Below are 15,063 nucleotides of genomic sequence, written 5' to 3' on the forward strand. Positions count from 1 at the left end.
TGCCTACCTCATAAATCTTGAATTATCAGTCCTGTGATGATAGGCCAGAAAGATTTTATCTGTTTTATTACTGTTTTTCCAGCTTCCCATTTGTACAAATTAGTTTCCCAAAATAAAATAGGTGAGGGAAAAATAAAGAATTGACTACTCCAGATTACTAGTCAACTTGCTAAGGAGTTGTACTTAAATACTGATAGAAATGACCAGGAAATAGAAAGAAAGATTTGCTTCCTGACACTTTAAAAAAAAAAATCCATTACTATCCATTCAGAATTGGAAAAAATAATATAATTTGTTGTAAATAAACATAACCTGTGTAGAAAAATTCATAGTTATGAATTGTGTTTTAATTTTTATTTTAAAAAATCACTTGATCTGATTTTGGCATGTTTGAGTTATAGATAAAAGTGGGAATAGAAAACTAAGTGTGAGATATTTTGACATGTCACTAAGTCTGTTTATATGTTCTTACCCTAGGTTATAAAGAAGAAGAATTTAATTGGCAGACTTATCTGAAGACATGCAAAGCTCAAGCTGCTCCCAAATCATTGTTTGAAAATCAAAATATAGTAAGTATATCCAAAATACTTTTTCTTTGAAAATAAAGTAGCTGTTGTGTGTTTCATAGGATAAATTAAAAGTGATAATAAGAAACTATAACAAATTTCATTGCTTTGGTTAACAGAGTACTCTCACCTTAATTAAACTTTAAAATTAGCTTAAACCTTCATAAGCATCTATTTCATAGCCATATCATGGTTGTCTTTTTTTTTTTTTAATTGAATGAGAGAAGGCAGTATAGTACAAAATGCATGTGTAGTTTACGGTGGAGGTGCATTAAAAAATTAAATAGATGTGATGCTTTATTGTTATTGTCATTTGTTTAGGAGTGCTGTTCAAATGGGATTCACATAGTATAATAAATGTAGCCCTATTTAGATTTGCATGCCAGAGACTGTTACTTACCAGCGTCTAGCTTTATTTTCAGTGTAACAGAAGCACAATCTGGATATGTGTGTATGTTCTCCTCCTTGACGTATTACTACTTTCCTTTATCTTTGGCATCTCTGAGGAGGCCTAATACCATACGTATATTCTTCTCCTTGCCCAAGTTCTGATCAAATTGGAAAAAATAGGCAAGCAGCTAGAAAACCAAAATATTATAATTACAATTGATAAGAGATCAGTTATACGACCTATATTTGCTGTCAAATGAGCTTCTTGATTCTAAGCCCTAGAATTAAAGAGATTTACTGGCCCTCCTGTCCCCCACCCAAACCCAGAGCACTGGAGCAAAGCATACTTACCCTCCCACAAGAACAGAGCTGACACCCAGAGGAGCAGAGTGGAAACCATATGCCTAGTAGTACAGCTTGCATTTCAGAATATGACCAGCTCCTCCTTCCAGATTCACTAGTCAACAGTCAACAATGAGTGAACTTGTGGAAAGAGGCAGTAATGTTTCAATAACATTCCCTCCAAATGAAAATAAATATGAGGATTAAGGAAAAACATTCTCCCCCAGTCCAAATAACCTGCATTTGGGAAATGACTTTAACCAGTTGTTTTGAGCATCATGGTAATGCCAAAAAGATTCTCCAATTCACTTGGACATAAGCGTGGTTGAATGAGAGAACTAAAAGAGGTGTGCACACATGTGTGTATAGGTAGGTAGCTAATAGAGATAAAATGAGCCAGGTTAATATTTTAAAGTATCTTAATTGAGAGGATAGATTAATTGCTAAAATGTAAATCCTGCATTGTTGGTAGATATTCTCTGTCAAGAAAAGGCCAGTTAGGTAGAAAGCTCAGTGGCGGGTTCTCACTGCTCGAGTTTCCTAATCACTGTCTGGTTCTCTGATGAAGACTTCAGTTGGGGATTTGAGCGACTGCTTTGAACTGTCTTCTTAAATTCCATGCTTTGCTAGTACACAGCCTAATGTTGGGCTCAATGATTAGTATCTAAGAAGCAATTAATTTTTGTATTTCTAGATTCCTTTACTTTAGAATACTCAAAAAATTATGGTCAAAACTCTGATAAATAATTTCAGGACTTAAAAGTTACAGTAAAGTTGTCTGTATAGCATTAGTGACTGCTTCTTCAATCCAGACAGGCCTTAATTCTAACATTTTCAGGTACATAGCTATCTACATTTCTGTAATGATAGTGGTACAGCTATAGTAAAAAGAGAGGCAGCATCTATTTTGCTTAAAGTAATTAGAGTAGTATCAGGATACTTGAATCTGGACAGAAGGATTTTTTTTTTTTTAGAAGTGCAGCAGTATTGTGATTGGCATAACTAGTATCCAAGTATACTTCTCTGAAATTAGGATATTTTTCATCACAAAAGAGTATAAGGAATGTTTACATTTTGCTGCACCTGAGCACTAAATTTTATTGAATTTTTATTATCTTAGTTCCATGTCCAAGATGGCTGATAATCTGTGAATGTCCTTATATTACAAACTGCTTTTGAAGGGCTGTGTATATTAACAGCCAGTTCTTTGGGTGCTGTTGTGGATAATGTCGGTAGGTTAAATAAATGTTGTAATAATTTGCAGCGTTTGATTTACGAAGATGACCTACTTTCAGTAGAGTACTCTTTTGAGAGATCTTTTCAGAAGTGGGAGTGAATTTGTACTGACTCATACACATTTTAAACTTGATTAAGTGCATATTTTATGTGAAAAGATTTTCATTCTTAACTCTATAATCAAGGAAGAGAAAAACAGGAAGTGAGCTTATCTGGTGAATAAAACCTGCCTAACTAGTACAGTTGTCTAAGGTACCAAAGCACATGTTAATATTAATTAAACTCTGTGAGGTTGTGGCTGTCTTTAGTTTTGAGTTCCAGCTCATTAAATGGGACAGTTAATTGGGTGTAGCGACAGGGCATTTTTCTTATTGCTGCTTGTTAGAAAGCGACCCTACTGTAAAATTGGTACATGATTTTTAAATTATGTGAATACAGCTGATGGATGCCAGGCCTTCAAGCAGAGGTGCAGAGAGGGTGCGGGGCTTGCTGTCGAGTGTGTGCTTATCTCTAATTAAATCTGTATGTTTCATAGACGGTGATCCCATCAGGCTTTCGAGTTGGAATGAAGCTTGAAGCTGTAGACAAAAAGAACCCTGCATTTATCTGTGTTGCTACGGTAACAGATATGGTGGACAATCGTTTCCTGGTACATTTTGACAACTGGGATGAGAGCTATGACTATTGGTGAGACATTTTCCATTGTTCTGTGTGCTTTCCCTAATTTAGTGTTTATCCAAGTAAACCAGGTACATGGTTTAAAAGCAATTATAATTCAAAACTTAGAACAGAAAATAATAGTGCTATCCCACTCTTTTCCATTTCAGATTTTTAACTGTTTACTTGTCCCATAGGGCATGTATTTCTAAGTAACATCCTGTAGTCCTGTGGTCCATGATTTGTCTTTTGGTTGACTTCCTCCTGTGGAAGCACAGCGTGCACATCCCCATTCCCTGCATATACTCATCTGGGAGGCGCATATAGACTCACAGTTCCCCCTTCATTTTGGGCATCATTCGTTATTTTTTAGAAAAATAATTTCATTTTTCTCTCATATTTTATGCCGAGTAGCTAATTTAACCATTTATTATAACTGAATACAGATATATTGAGGAATATTATTTTTTAATCCTTACTGTGTTTAGATATACTACATAAAGTAGTAGGAGTGACGTGTTATCAAATTATAAAATAATTACATTAAAGCCATTATATTTTGATTAAGTAATTGACTTAATGATTTTTCTTATCTAATTCATGTTCATCAATCATGAGTTTCCTGATGAAAGGCATTTCTAAAGTATTTGCTGTATTTTGCCATGTATAATGCTCACTTTTTTGCTCAGATTTTTTGAGGGGAAAGTAAGAATGTGCATTATACATGGATATAATGATTACATGCCATGGGTATAATAATCTCATGTATAATGCACACAAAAACATGAGTGCGCACTATACGTGGCAAAGTACGGTAGTTCCTTCTAGAGGAAACTTACCAAGGAGAACATTTTAGAGAAGTGACAGATATCTTTAATTATAACTATAATTAATTATAAAATATAATTAATATTATAGTATCAAAATAATTTGTATAAGTGTTACTAAAGTTCAGGGAAGCTTTCCTGGCCTTAATTTTTAGTGTACATATATTTAAATATTCGATAGAGGTACCAGTACTTAACTTTCCTCCTCAGATTGGATTCTTAGACACTCATCAGGTTTACTTGCATTATTTTATAAAAGAGACATTGAAAGTCATTTGTTATTTGATTTTTAAAATCTTTTTTATTATATCTTACATATCATTTTTACAGAATTTTTTAATGTAGACAAGTAATTCTTTGATTACGTCACAGACTCACATTTTGGTGTGTTTTCCCCCAGCTTTTTTCTGCAAAGCATAATTTCACCACATAGGATGTCTTTTTATTCAGTTTTCAATAAAACATTTGTTGAAACGGACCATTTCAAGTACATACAGGAGTAGAGCAATGGAATGACCCCCCTGCAGCCGTTGCACAGCACCAGCACTTACCAACTTGTATTCACTCTTGTCTTCTCTGTATTCTTATCCTAAAATCCAAACTCCAGGATTATTTTTAATCAGATTCCAGATATTATAACATTTCATCTGTGAATATTTCAGAATGTGTCTTTGAAGATAGGGATTCCTTTTTCCTAACTATATAATGTTATAAATGCTAAAATGTTACTAACATATTTGCACATTTTCCCCAATTATCTTGGGTTTTGTTTGTTCTGATTTGATGGTTTTAGGCCCAGGTGAGGTACACACTTAGTGCTTGCTTTCATTTGCCTCTTGATCTCTTTTAATGTATAGATTACTGTTCCTCTCTACCTTTTCCTTCTCCTTGTAACTATTACTGAAGGAACTAGGTGGTTTGTCCTGTTGGGTCTCCCGCAGTCTGGGTTTGCCAACTGAATCCTTATCATATTGCTTATCATGTTCTTCATATACCCTCTAAATGGTTGGTTTTGTTTCCTTTAAAATTATTTGTACCTATCGTGAGGGAGTGAAGGGATGAGGGAACTGCATTTAGAAATACTGTCGCATGTATCTTGTGGGTCAAACCTGTGTCTCTGCACCGGTGATTGATGTGCCATGATGATGGCAGTGCCAACGTGACACCTGGGATCTCGTCCTTTGGTTAGTAAATGGTACCTTAAAGAAATTACTGGAGCTTGTTGAAATGCGAACATTTGTTTTTAAAGTTCTCATTCATTTAGGGAGAATGGTTTTGTTTTTAGCTTTTGCCTGATTTAAACAAAATAGATGAGTGCTAGTTTAGTTATTTTTGCCGTCTTTTAAGTATTGTAGGTTTCTGAGAGTATACGTTGCTTATTTGACACAAGATGTATTTCCTTTAAAAATACACTTCTGGAAAACAGTGATGAGGAAGTGTAGGCGAATTCGCCACAAGAATTTGTTACAGTCACTTTTCTTTGATGCCAAATGCCTAGAGAATAGGAAGGATCCTGACGTCTTTTTTAGAAAGAGCAGGCAAAAAAAGTGATATTTCTTAGCTCTGATTTTGTACTTTTATGAGCACAAAATAACCATTTTCAGGGTGGAATATACTTTAAGGATTTATTTATACTTCCAACTATTGACATGAAATTATATTTTGTTAATTGTCAGAAAAAGAATACAAGGTGTTCCCTACATCATCATGCAATTAAGGCACTTTGAAAATTGCTTAAGTGCACTGAAATTTCTCCAGCCTTATTAAATATTGTGTTCTTTGATCCTTGAGTTTTGGAATGGTTCTTTCCTGCATAAATTACTTACTTAGGTATGTAATTGAGATTACCAATTAGATTGCCTTTCCCAATTTATAATAATTTGGAAATGAGATTTTTTCCCCCTTTGAATTGGATAGTGATTTTTATTTCTTTAGTGTTTAGTGGGAATTTAAACACACATACACACTCACATACCTTTGTGTTACTACATGTTTAGTTGCAATAAAACATTTCTTCTAAAGAGTAACACTATGTAGGACTTAAATTTATGTAAGATTGAAATAGTTTTTTTATAAAAAGAAAATAGTATACATTAGAGGAAAAACTTGTTTACCTCTGGGTTCCTCTGTACTTTTGTTACTGGTAGTTGGTAGCTGTTTAATTCTTTACCCTGGACAGTCACTGGATTTAGGACTGATCCTCGCTGTCACAGATTATTGAACTGGGAAGGAAGGGCATCAGAATAAGGGTGCCGGGTCCCTTGGAGCAGTAGGCAGCCTCTTTCCCTTGTCATCTTCCGGCTGCCAGAGGGCTGGGCCCCTCACAGAGCACACAGTGAGCGGGAGCTACCTTCTTTTCTCCCCCAGGCACTGAGAAGGAATGTAACTTAAAGAAATGTTCTTTCCTGTGACTGTGTCTTTCGGGGACCAGGAAGGCATGGAAACAGGACTTTGCTGACTGTTTAGTCTAAAGACCTAGGCAAATGAGGTCGCAGCTTCAGCCATCTTTGAATTTAAACCTGGTGTCCCCATAGGGTGAAAAATCAACCAACAGATTTATGAAAAAGAGAAGCAGAGTTCCTGAATCAGAACAAACATGGGGCTGGGGCCATTTACTGAGTGTATGTACATGTACTGAGAACTTTTTGGTTTTTAGAGATGGAGCTCTTTTATGTTTGTAAATTGAGAGTAATAGTAATTTCATGTGTGCCCTCAAAGTAATGTTGCAAAGTTTGCAGTGTGTTGTCCGTATCTTAGATCAATGACAAAGGTAACAGGTTCGTTACCACCTGTTAAATTTGGAAAGCATCCCTTGGTGACGGTGATGAGTTACAGGGGTGAAAGGAACCTAGATGGCTCTGCACTTCAGCCCTGAGATGCTCAGGATCTGGGGAGAGAGAAGAACAGAACCCCACTTCTCTGCTGTAGGGTAAATAGATGCTAGGTAGTGCTTAATTGTTAGAACTAATTGCTTGCTATCTGATGAAGGACTGACAGACTCAAACAAGAGAGTTCTTCAGGACGGCTTCTTGGAAGACCTGGGATTTGTGCTACACCTTGAAGGGTGATAGGAATCTATACTTAGATGTTGGGATGGAATTTTCCTGGCCTAGAAAAGCCTGTGTTTAAGCCCAGGGTCGGGGTTGGGGAAGCAGACAAGGGTGTGGGGAATGGCAGCCAATCTATTCAGTTAAGTGACTTAACTCTTCTAAGCTTCAGTTGCTCCCTTTACAAGAAGGATTAATAATAATATTCAGCACCTTTCTTGTAGGGCGATGTAAGGATTAAAATAGAGGTTTAGAAGCAGAAACCAATTTGCAAAAGGTTAAAGAGATGACTACAGGGGACACTGAGCCGCAGAAGTTTGGCCCTGAGGGTGAAGGTGGATTTTTGCCTGAGGGGGAGTCAGCCTCTGAGGAGGGTTTCCTGCACAGCAGAGCCTGAGCCTGGTTACAGTCCACAATGTGGAGGGCAAGTGTGGAGCTATCCAAGGCTGTGAATACCTGAGTAGTTGGGGACACCACGTTCCCTTGGAGAGGCTAACCTTGAGAAGGAAGAAGCTCTCTTCCCTCTCAGCCTGGAGAAGAAAGGAAAACTGACACTAGAGGAATGAGATTGCATCTCCTTTATCTTTTCCAAGTAGTAACTGTGTCTGTGAAAATGGGGTTTTAAGCTTAAAGGAAATCATAATATTGAACACAGCTACTGTCGGGAATGGGATTGGAAATACACTGGAGATAAGAGAAGAACTAGATGACCCAACCTGATGAAGTTCAGGACTTAGTAGTAAAACAGAGCAATGGAGGCCTTGAAGGGTTAGCAATAGTGGAAGCCAGGAAAGTATGGTGCTGGAAAATGAACTGACAGAGTCATCATGCCCTGGATTTAGGGAGCAGGAGAGGCCAAGTGTCCTGTATTTCTTCAAGAAGCTAAACCATTATTGCTTGAAATGAAGACTTTGATGTTTTCCTTATGTAAGCGTCTTGAAACAGTTTTTTGTCCCTCTGCCTAGATCTGTGGAGCCCAGTGCTTGTGCACATTAGTTTTATTTAGCTTTTGGCTGTGCCCAGTAAACCGGGATCTTTTTCTTTTCAGCCCGAGGGCTTGTTGAAATCACTTAACCAGTTTCTGTTTCCATTAAATGAGGCTCTTAATGTCTCTTCACTTTATCCTTATTATAAACACGGATTTTTTAATGAGTTATTATTCCTGTTATTATCTACCAGTCTGGGTTTGATTGGATCTTAGCAGACTTCATTCATGATTAATTTGCACTTGTGAAATAGACTTTTAAAAACCTTTTTTAACCTGGACCTTTGATGACATACTTAAAAACCCAAAAGAAAGAAAAGGAGAGGTACAGCAAACAAAAATTTGTCAAACTTTCACCGTTAGCCGTTCTTCATTATATTTCTTCTTGGTTACATTTCTGCTTTTGAACACTAGATGGGACTAAGAGATGACTTGTGTTGCAATAGTAGCAGAAATGATTTCATGGCGTTCCAACTTCATGAAGTCTTGTCTGCTTATTGAGAGAGTATAACTACACTAGATAAAAATAGGGTTTTTATTTTCTCAGTTAATATGCCTTCCTTGTTTATTTTAAATGGTGACTTTGATCAATATTTAGATAATATTAAAACCTTATTATATAAGATTCAGGTAGTACAGGAATGTGTGGTCAAAAATATGCCACAGTATTTTCCTTAATTGTAATTTATAAAGAAATCCAGTAAAAATCAAAAGAACTAGTAATGTCTAATGCTCTTACTTTATCGCCATGAACTTAGCAGATGATTATAAAAAGTACTTGATAACTGTATTAGCTTAGGAAGAAAAAAAATTAAGCAAATATTACTTTTCTTTCATTTTAAATGAGCTCTATATGAATTAACAATTGTCCCTAAAATAAAGGCAATATATAATTACTAATAATTCATAACCAAATGATTATCTAGAAAAAGAGTAATATAGCTGAAAACAGAGCTCCATAACTTTATTTATACAATTTATAACAATGCATCTTAAAAATTGTATATTAAAGTATGTTGTATGAAAATATCTATTGTAAGAAATGTACCGGTTGATGTATGAACTTGATGTTGACTTAACCTGCTTATTTTTCTTTCACATTTCTAAAATGACATACACATATACATGTAATCCTAATATATAAAGAAAAATAATAGTGTGGGGCGGAGTGGGTAGGAGATAAGGGAATAAAGGGAGAAAGGAAGACATCTTCAATTTTAAATTTAAAGGTATTTTCTACTAAAATAAGTTTGAGAATAATCAGCATTAAGTCGGGATTATATAAACTCACCTGTTGCTCCTCAGTGTTGTTCACTTAGAAAGGTTGATTTAGAAAGTAGTGACTATATGTTAATGTCATTCATTTAAAACTTCTCTTAGAAAGATCTTTATTTTTGCTCTTCATTTATTTTTCCTAAGTTGTTTCTGCAGAGCATTAGTGCTCCACATGATATTAATGGGTTGCCTACCAAAGTAGCATTTCATAGTGAAATATCTTTAGGAAATGCTAGTAGGTTAAACCATTTGAAACTGGTTTGTTTACAATATAACTTCACAGCCTAATATTCTAATGATGTACTCTGTAAATCTTTAAAAGGGAGATGTAGTATTTTCTTGAAATATTTTGACCCTGATATTTTTTTGCTGCATTGTGCCTATTATTTTTGAGAACATAGGTTGAAAATATTCCACTAACTTTTTAAAAAAGTTATTAATTGTGACATGCCTCCAGTACCTATATATTTTATAATACTACTGTAACTACTCTCTTGAATATTGTGTTTGCCTGGCAAAATCCCAACTCTGGTTGCATCCGACTTTCTGCCTGTTCTGTGCCTGTACCTGAGCAGTTGAATATAGCTAGAGAGACACAGCATGCTGACTGGTCTGGCTTCACCTTCATGACTGCTAACCTCAAGTGGGCCCTTAGGTCTGCCCCATAATCCTGCTGCAGATCCTTGTCTAGTCTTTAAGACCAATAAATTTCATTCTGTATTTTACCTCTCCAATTTTTCACACCCACTTTCCTATTTTTCCCTCTCAGTTAATAACCTTGCTTCCTATGTCATTGAGAAAAAAGACAGAAGAGATGTCCACATGCTTCCCACATTTCACCTCTCAGTACCTTCCTAATCTCTCTACCCATAGACCCTTTTCTGTAACTGTGGGTGACACACTCCTGCTCTCAGGCACAGGATTCCATTCCCTCTCTCTGAGTCAGTTCTTTCTTCTGCATCAGCAAGTCATCTCTCTGTTGAATTATTCTTACCAGTACCCAAGAGGAGCAGGGATTTTCTTTGTGTTGATAGCTGTTGTAGTGGTAGCACCTACAGTGGGGCCCTGATCTAGGTGGTTACTCAGCATGTATTTCTTAAATAAATAAAATAATATTTCCCATCCTTTAAATGGAATCTTACTTTGAAATAATTCTGAACTTTTTAAGACAGTACAGACAATTACCCAGCTTCCCATAAATATTTCCCTTCCCCGCCACCCCACTAAAAAAGAACCCAGGCCTTGGCGAGGTAGCTAAGGTGGTTAGAGTGCTGTCCCGATATGCCAACATTGTGGGTTCGCTCTCCGGTCAGAGCACATGCAAGAGGCAACCAACGAATGCATAAATAAGTGGAACAACAAATCAGTGTTTTTCTCTCAAACTAATAAATTTAAAAAAAAAACCTTTCCTTTTGCTATCTAAGGTCTTATATCTCAGCTTCCTTTTAAAATAGAACACCTTAAACATGTTTTCTGTGCCGGTTGTCTCCAACTTATCTTATTCCCTTTTCTCTAAAACCCACTCTAAGCAGGCTTCTGCGCTGTACCCAACCCCACCTAAACAGCTCTTATCAAGGATACTGCTGATGACCTTTACACTGATAAAGACAAGGATCAGTTCTTAGTATTAATATGCTGAATGAGTGAAAGAGACTTTGCAGGGGTTTTTTTCCCCAAATAAGATCACTTGTACTAAGATGCTCATAATCTCTAATTAATGTGGTTTTTTTCTTCTATTTTACTAGCATTTGTCAATTTATCTTGATAATTACAATTTTTAAATTTATATAATCTACAGGTGTGAAGCATCTAGTCCACACATTCATCCAGTTGGCTGGTGTAAAGAACATAGAAGAACACTTATTACTCCTCCAGGTTTGTGTTTATTATATGTCTAATACTACTCGTATATATCAGAAGTCAGCAAATGTTTTCTGTAAAGGGCCAGCTAGTAAATGTTTTTGATTTGTAGGCCATATAGCCTCTCTCACAACTATTCAATTGAGATGAAACAGAAAAGCAGCCATAGACAATATGTAATTGAATAAGCATGGCTGTGTTGCAGTAAAATATGATTTGCAAGAAGAGGCAGGTAGCCTGCAAGTGGTAGTTTGCTGACCTGTGATACACCAGAACGTACGTAAGCATTGGCTTAGTCCCTAACAGAGTCTCAACTTTTGTTTTCTTTGGAAAAATAGGAAGTTCTGTTTTAAAAGATCTTTCATTTCTCAAGTTTAAATGCATTTCTAGCTAGACTTTTTATTAATACACATTTAAATATATTGCAAATTGTCTAAAGCTTTGATGACTATAGAAAAATGGGCATATGGGACAGCATTTGTGGATGGAGCCTGGACCATACATGTCCAGGTGAATTCTGTGAAAGCACAATGTTCATCACATTTAAGCAAGTACTTGAAGCTTCAGATTTTTTTTCCTAGATCAGTACTCATTCATTTACTTTTCCTTTTTCTGTTGGGATTCCTGGTTCCAAAATAGATTTTGTAGTTTTGTACTAGTTATGCCTATCTGTTCTCTGAAGTTTTCAGGGGTCTGCCCCTGGCCTCGTGCCTTCTCAGCTTAGTTGTTTCCTTTTCGACAGGGAACAGTCTAACTGCTGATAGTCTTGTTTTATGTTAATTCGAGTTTATTTTCTTGTGCTAAAGAACAATTTCTGTGGCTTCATCATAATTAAGACATTGAATTCCTGAGCATCACTATTTAAGGTGCGGTGACTACTGCCAATATGAAAAGGCAGGGTCATCAGCTAACAACATGTGACTTGGCTCTAGGTGGTTGTTTGTGGATACTCTTGTGCGTAATGAAGGCTTCGTCATCACAGGGAAAGGATGGCTCCTTGATTCTAGAAGCTCTTGGGTGGATGCTGCCCACAGCATGTAAGCAGCAGAGACTCAGTTTGGAGCTTCAGATACTTGTCTCATTCCATCCTAACAGCTGGCTTCATTTGTAGGCTTGTCCCAGTTACTTAATCCTGTCTCTCAGTGTCTGGACATTTATTCAGCAGACCAACCATTCCTGTGATGGGTGAGGCGAGTCCCTTCCACTTTTTGAGTTTTCTAATATGATACGGAACAAAAAAGCCTCTTTCTTTACTGATTTACCGAGCTATTTTGAAGATGGAAGAATATTTACATAAACCTTAAAGTGTCAAAGCTAGGTATTAATAGTTGTATGGCCCACGGGTCATGCTACCTGGAAGGTTTCTAATCGGTTCTCCTGTGTCCTGTGACTTACATAATATCAAAAGCTGGTGAGTAATGATTGCCACCATCATCATGTAAATTGCTGTGAGGATTCCTTTAGATTTCCAAATTTGATACCAATCTTATTTTTTTCCTTACACCTTTTTGTTCATGAACAGAGATCTGTTAAATAAACAGAGAACCAGTGAACAACAGATTCCTGGTTATGTCTTCGCAGCACTGGGTTAGGAAGGGTGTGGTGTAAGGCATTGTTGCTAACTTCTTGTGCAAGGCAGATGACCAATTCATCATGGACTTTTATAATTCGGTAGAAAAGAAAATACAGTTTTTTTACAAATTAAGAAAATAGAGAATTGCATGTTAAACACACAACAATGTGAATATACTCAGTGCCACTAATTATATACCTAAAAATGATTAGAATGGTAAATTTTGTGTGATATATATATAGTCACATACACACACTTTTTTTTTAACCCTTCCAAATAATGAGACTGGTTTGCAGGGCCTGTGCTGATGTTACTGTACTCTTTGCTCCATGATAAAACAGATGTTGTTTCTCCAGTCCCTTTTTGCTCTGGGCAGATTCCTGGCTTGGTGTCTGATATCCTGTCTGAAAAGAAAGGATCCTAATCACCTGGTCTCCCTGGGCAGGCTACTTTATGGATCAGTCCCCTGAGCAGCTTTGCTGGCCACATTTGTGTTCTGTCAAATCATATCATATACCTACTATTCTTTTTCTAACATTAAAGTATTCATTGCTTTTTAAATGATTTTTATTTTGAATTATCTGAATTATATATCAAGACATACTTTTTTAAAAAGTTTAGGCTAAAAGTAGACATAACCACTTTTGTCTCTCTTAATAGTTCAGCAGTTGGTCATTGTGTTTTTCCAAAAAACCAGTTTTGCCTCTCTGTATGCACGTACATGCACGCATGCACAGTCAGCTTTAATATTACTTAAATTATGCAAGAGTGGGCCTTAAAAATATGATTTAAAATGTTTGCATACACAGAAATATTGGCATATTTACTCTAAAACTGTTATTTTGAAACAATATTAAATGTGCAGAAAGGCTGCAGGAATAGTATAGAACTTACCTGTACCCTTGCACCATAGATCCATTTAAATTTGTCAGTTGTACCAATGATCTCATTTATAGCAAAAGGATCAAGTATTGCACTCAGTTGTCATATCCCTTTAGTCTCCCCCAATTAGGTTCTCCTTGACTTTCATAACTTCAGTATGTTTGAGGGTTACAGATTAGTCTATTCATTTTGAAGAATGTTACTTAATTTGAGTATGCTTAGTGATTCCTTGTAATTAGACCCAGATTATGTGTTTTTGGCAGGAAATCACAGAAACAATGCTATGTTGTTCTTACATCCTTTCAGGTGACACATGATGTCAGTTTGTCTCATTACTGGTTGAGTTTTACCATTAATTGATCAAGATGGTGTTTCTTAGGCTGCTCCACCAACATAGTTTTTTTTCCTCTGTAATAAATGTTTGATGGGGAGATACTTTGAGATTGTGTAATTATCCTGTATTTTGTGCCTGTCTATCACTAATTTCAGCATCTGTTGATATTTCTTGTGTGAATTATTATTCTAAACTTGCTAAATGGTCATTTTTCTTTTTAATTACTCCTTGTACCTAATGAGTTAAAACTTTTATGCAAAGAGTAGCTTTCTCACATTCCCACTTGTTCCTTTAATTTATTGATATCAATGTGGACCCATAGGTTACTAATGTCATCAGTGGGTTATAATTGATTTACTAGCATTATTTTCATGTGTGGATTTTTTCAGACGTGACCAGTGGGAGCCCCTTTAAGCTGGTTTCTACATGCTTTGACATATTTTTATAATTTTTTGAGAACTTTCCACTTTCTGGCACATGCTTATCTTGGACTTTCTCTGACCCAACCCTGAAGCCAGCCATTGCTCCCAGTCTGCATTCTTTTTACTAGAGAATGATATTTAGAAAGTAAGATCTGGACACTACACGTGCTCATTGCTACTGGAGCGTTGCTGCTTCTAGCTTCTCAGTGGACATAGGAAATATGTAAATATATAAAAATTTATATTTATTTCCATGTAATGTATACATATTAAAAACCATGGATTTATTATCATTAGCTCCAGTTCATATTCAACACTTTTGAGATTATTCTAGTTTTACACTGTTCACAATTATACCTCCCTTTTCAGTCAGTGAGAAATCTGGCTTCTGTTATTTCTAATATATTTACTGTTCTTTTCAATCCCCTTTATGTAGTTAATTTCCCACCCTGCTGGGCTACCATTAATTCCTGCTCAAGCCTCCTGAATGGATTTTGGAGGAAGGAAAAAGGGGCAGGGGGAAGAAGGATAGTTGCTTTGAGACATTGTGTTATATTTTGTCTTGTTTGATCAAACAAAATAAAGATATATATGGAATATTTCACAAATTAGTATATATAAATCTTTCTCATTCTTTTTAATTAATACTTTCTATTTAATATGTACA

At 36.0% G+C, this 15,063-nt stretch overlaps 1 protein-coding gene across 1 annotated transcript in view; it reads left to right on the forward strand.

The window, feature by feature from the left end:
* L3MBTL3 (L3MBTL histone methyl-lysine binding protein 3) overlaps positions 1-15,063 on the forward strand; it is a 100,413-nt gene that overhangs the window by 44,073 nt on the left and 41,277 nt on the right. Inside the window, exons 12-14 of the mRNA XM_054569947.1 lie at positions 478-569; positions 3,070-3,221; positions 11,124-11,200. Coding sequence (XP_054425922.1) covers positions 478-569; positions 3,070-3,221; positions 11,124-11,200 — 321 coding nt within the window. The remainder of the gene's footprint in view (positions 1-477; positions 570-3,069; positions 3,222-11,123; positions 11,201-15,063) is intronic.

The sequence above is a fragment of the Pteronotus mesoamericanus genome, unplaced genomic scaffold, assembly GCF_021234165.1.
Source record: "Pteronotus mesoamericanus isolate MK-2021 breed Mesoamerican mustached bat unplaced genomic scaffold, CSHL_Meso_final contig_20, whole genome shotgun sequence".
Lineage (NCBI taxonomy): Eukaryota > Metazoa > Chordata > Mammalia > Chiroptera > Mormoopidae > Pteronotus > Pteronotus mesoamericanus.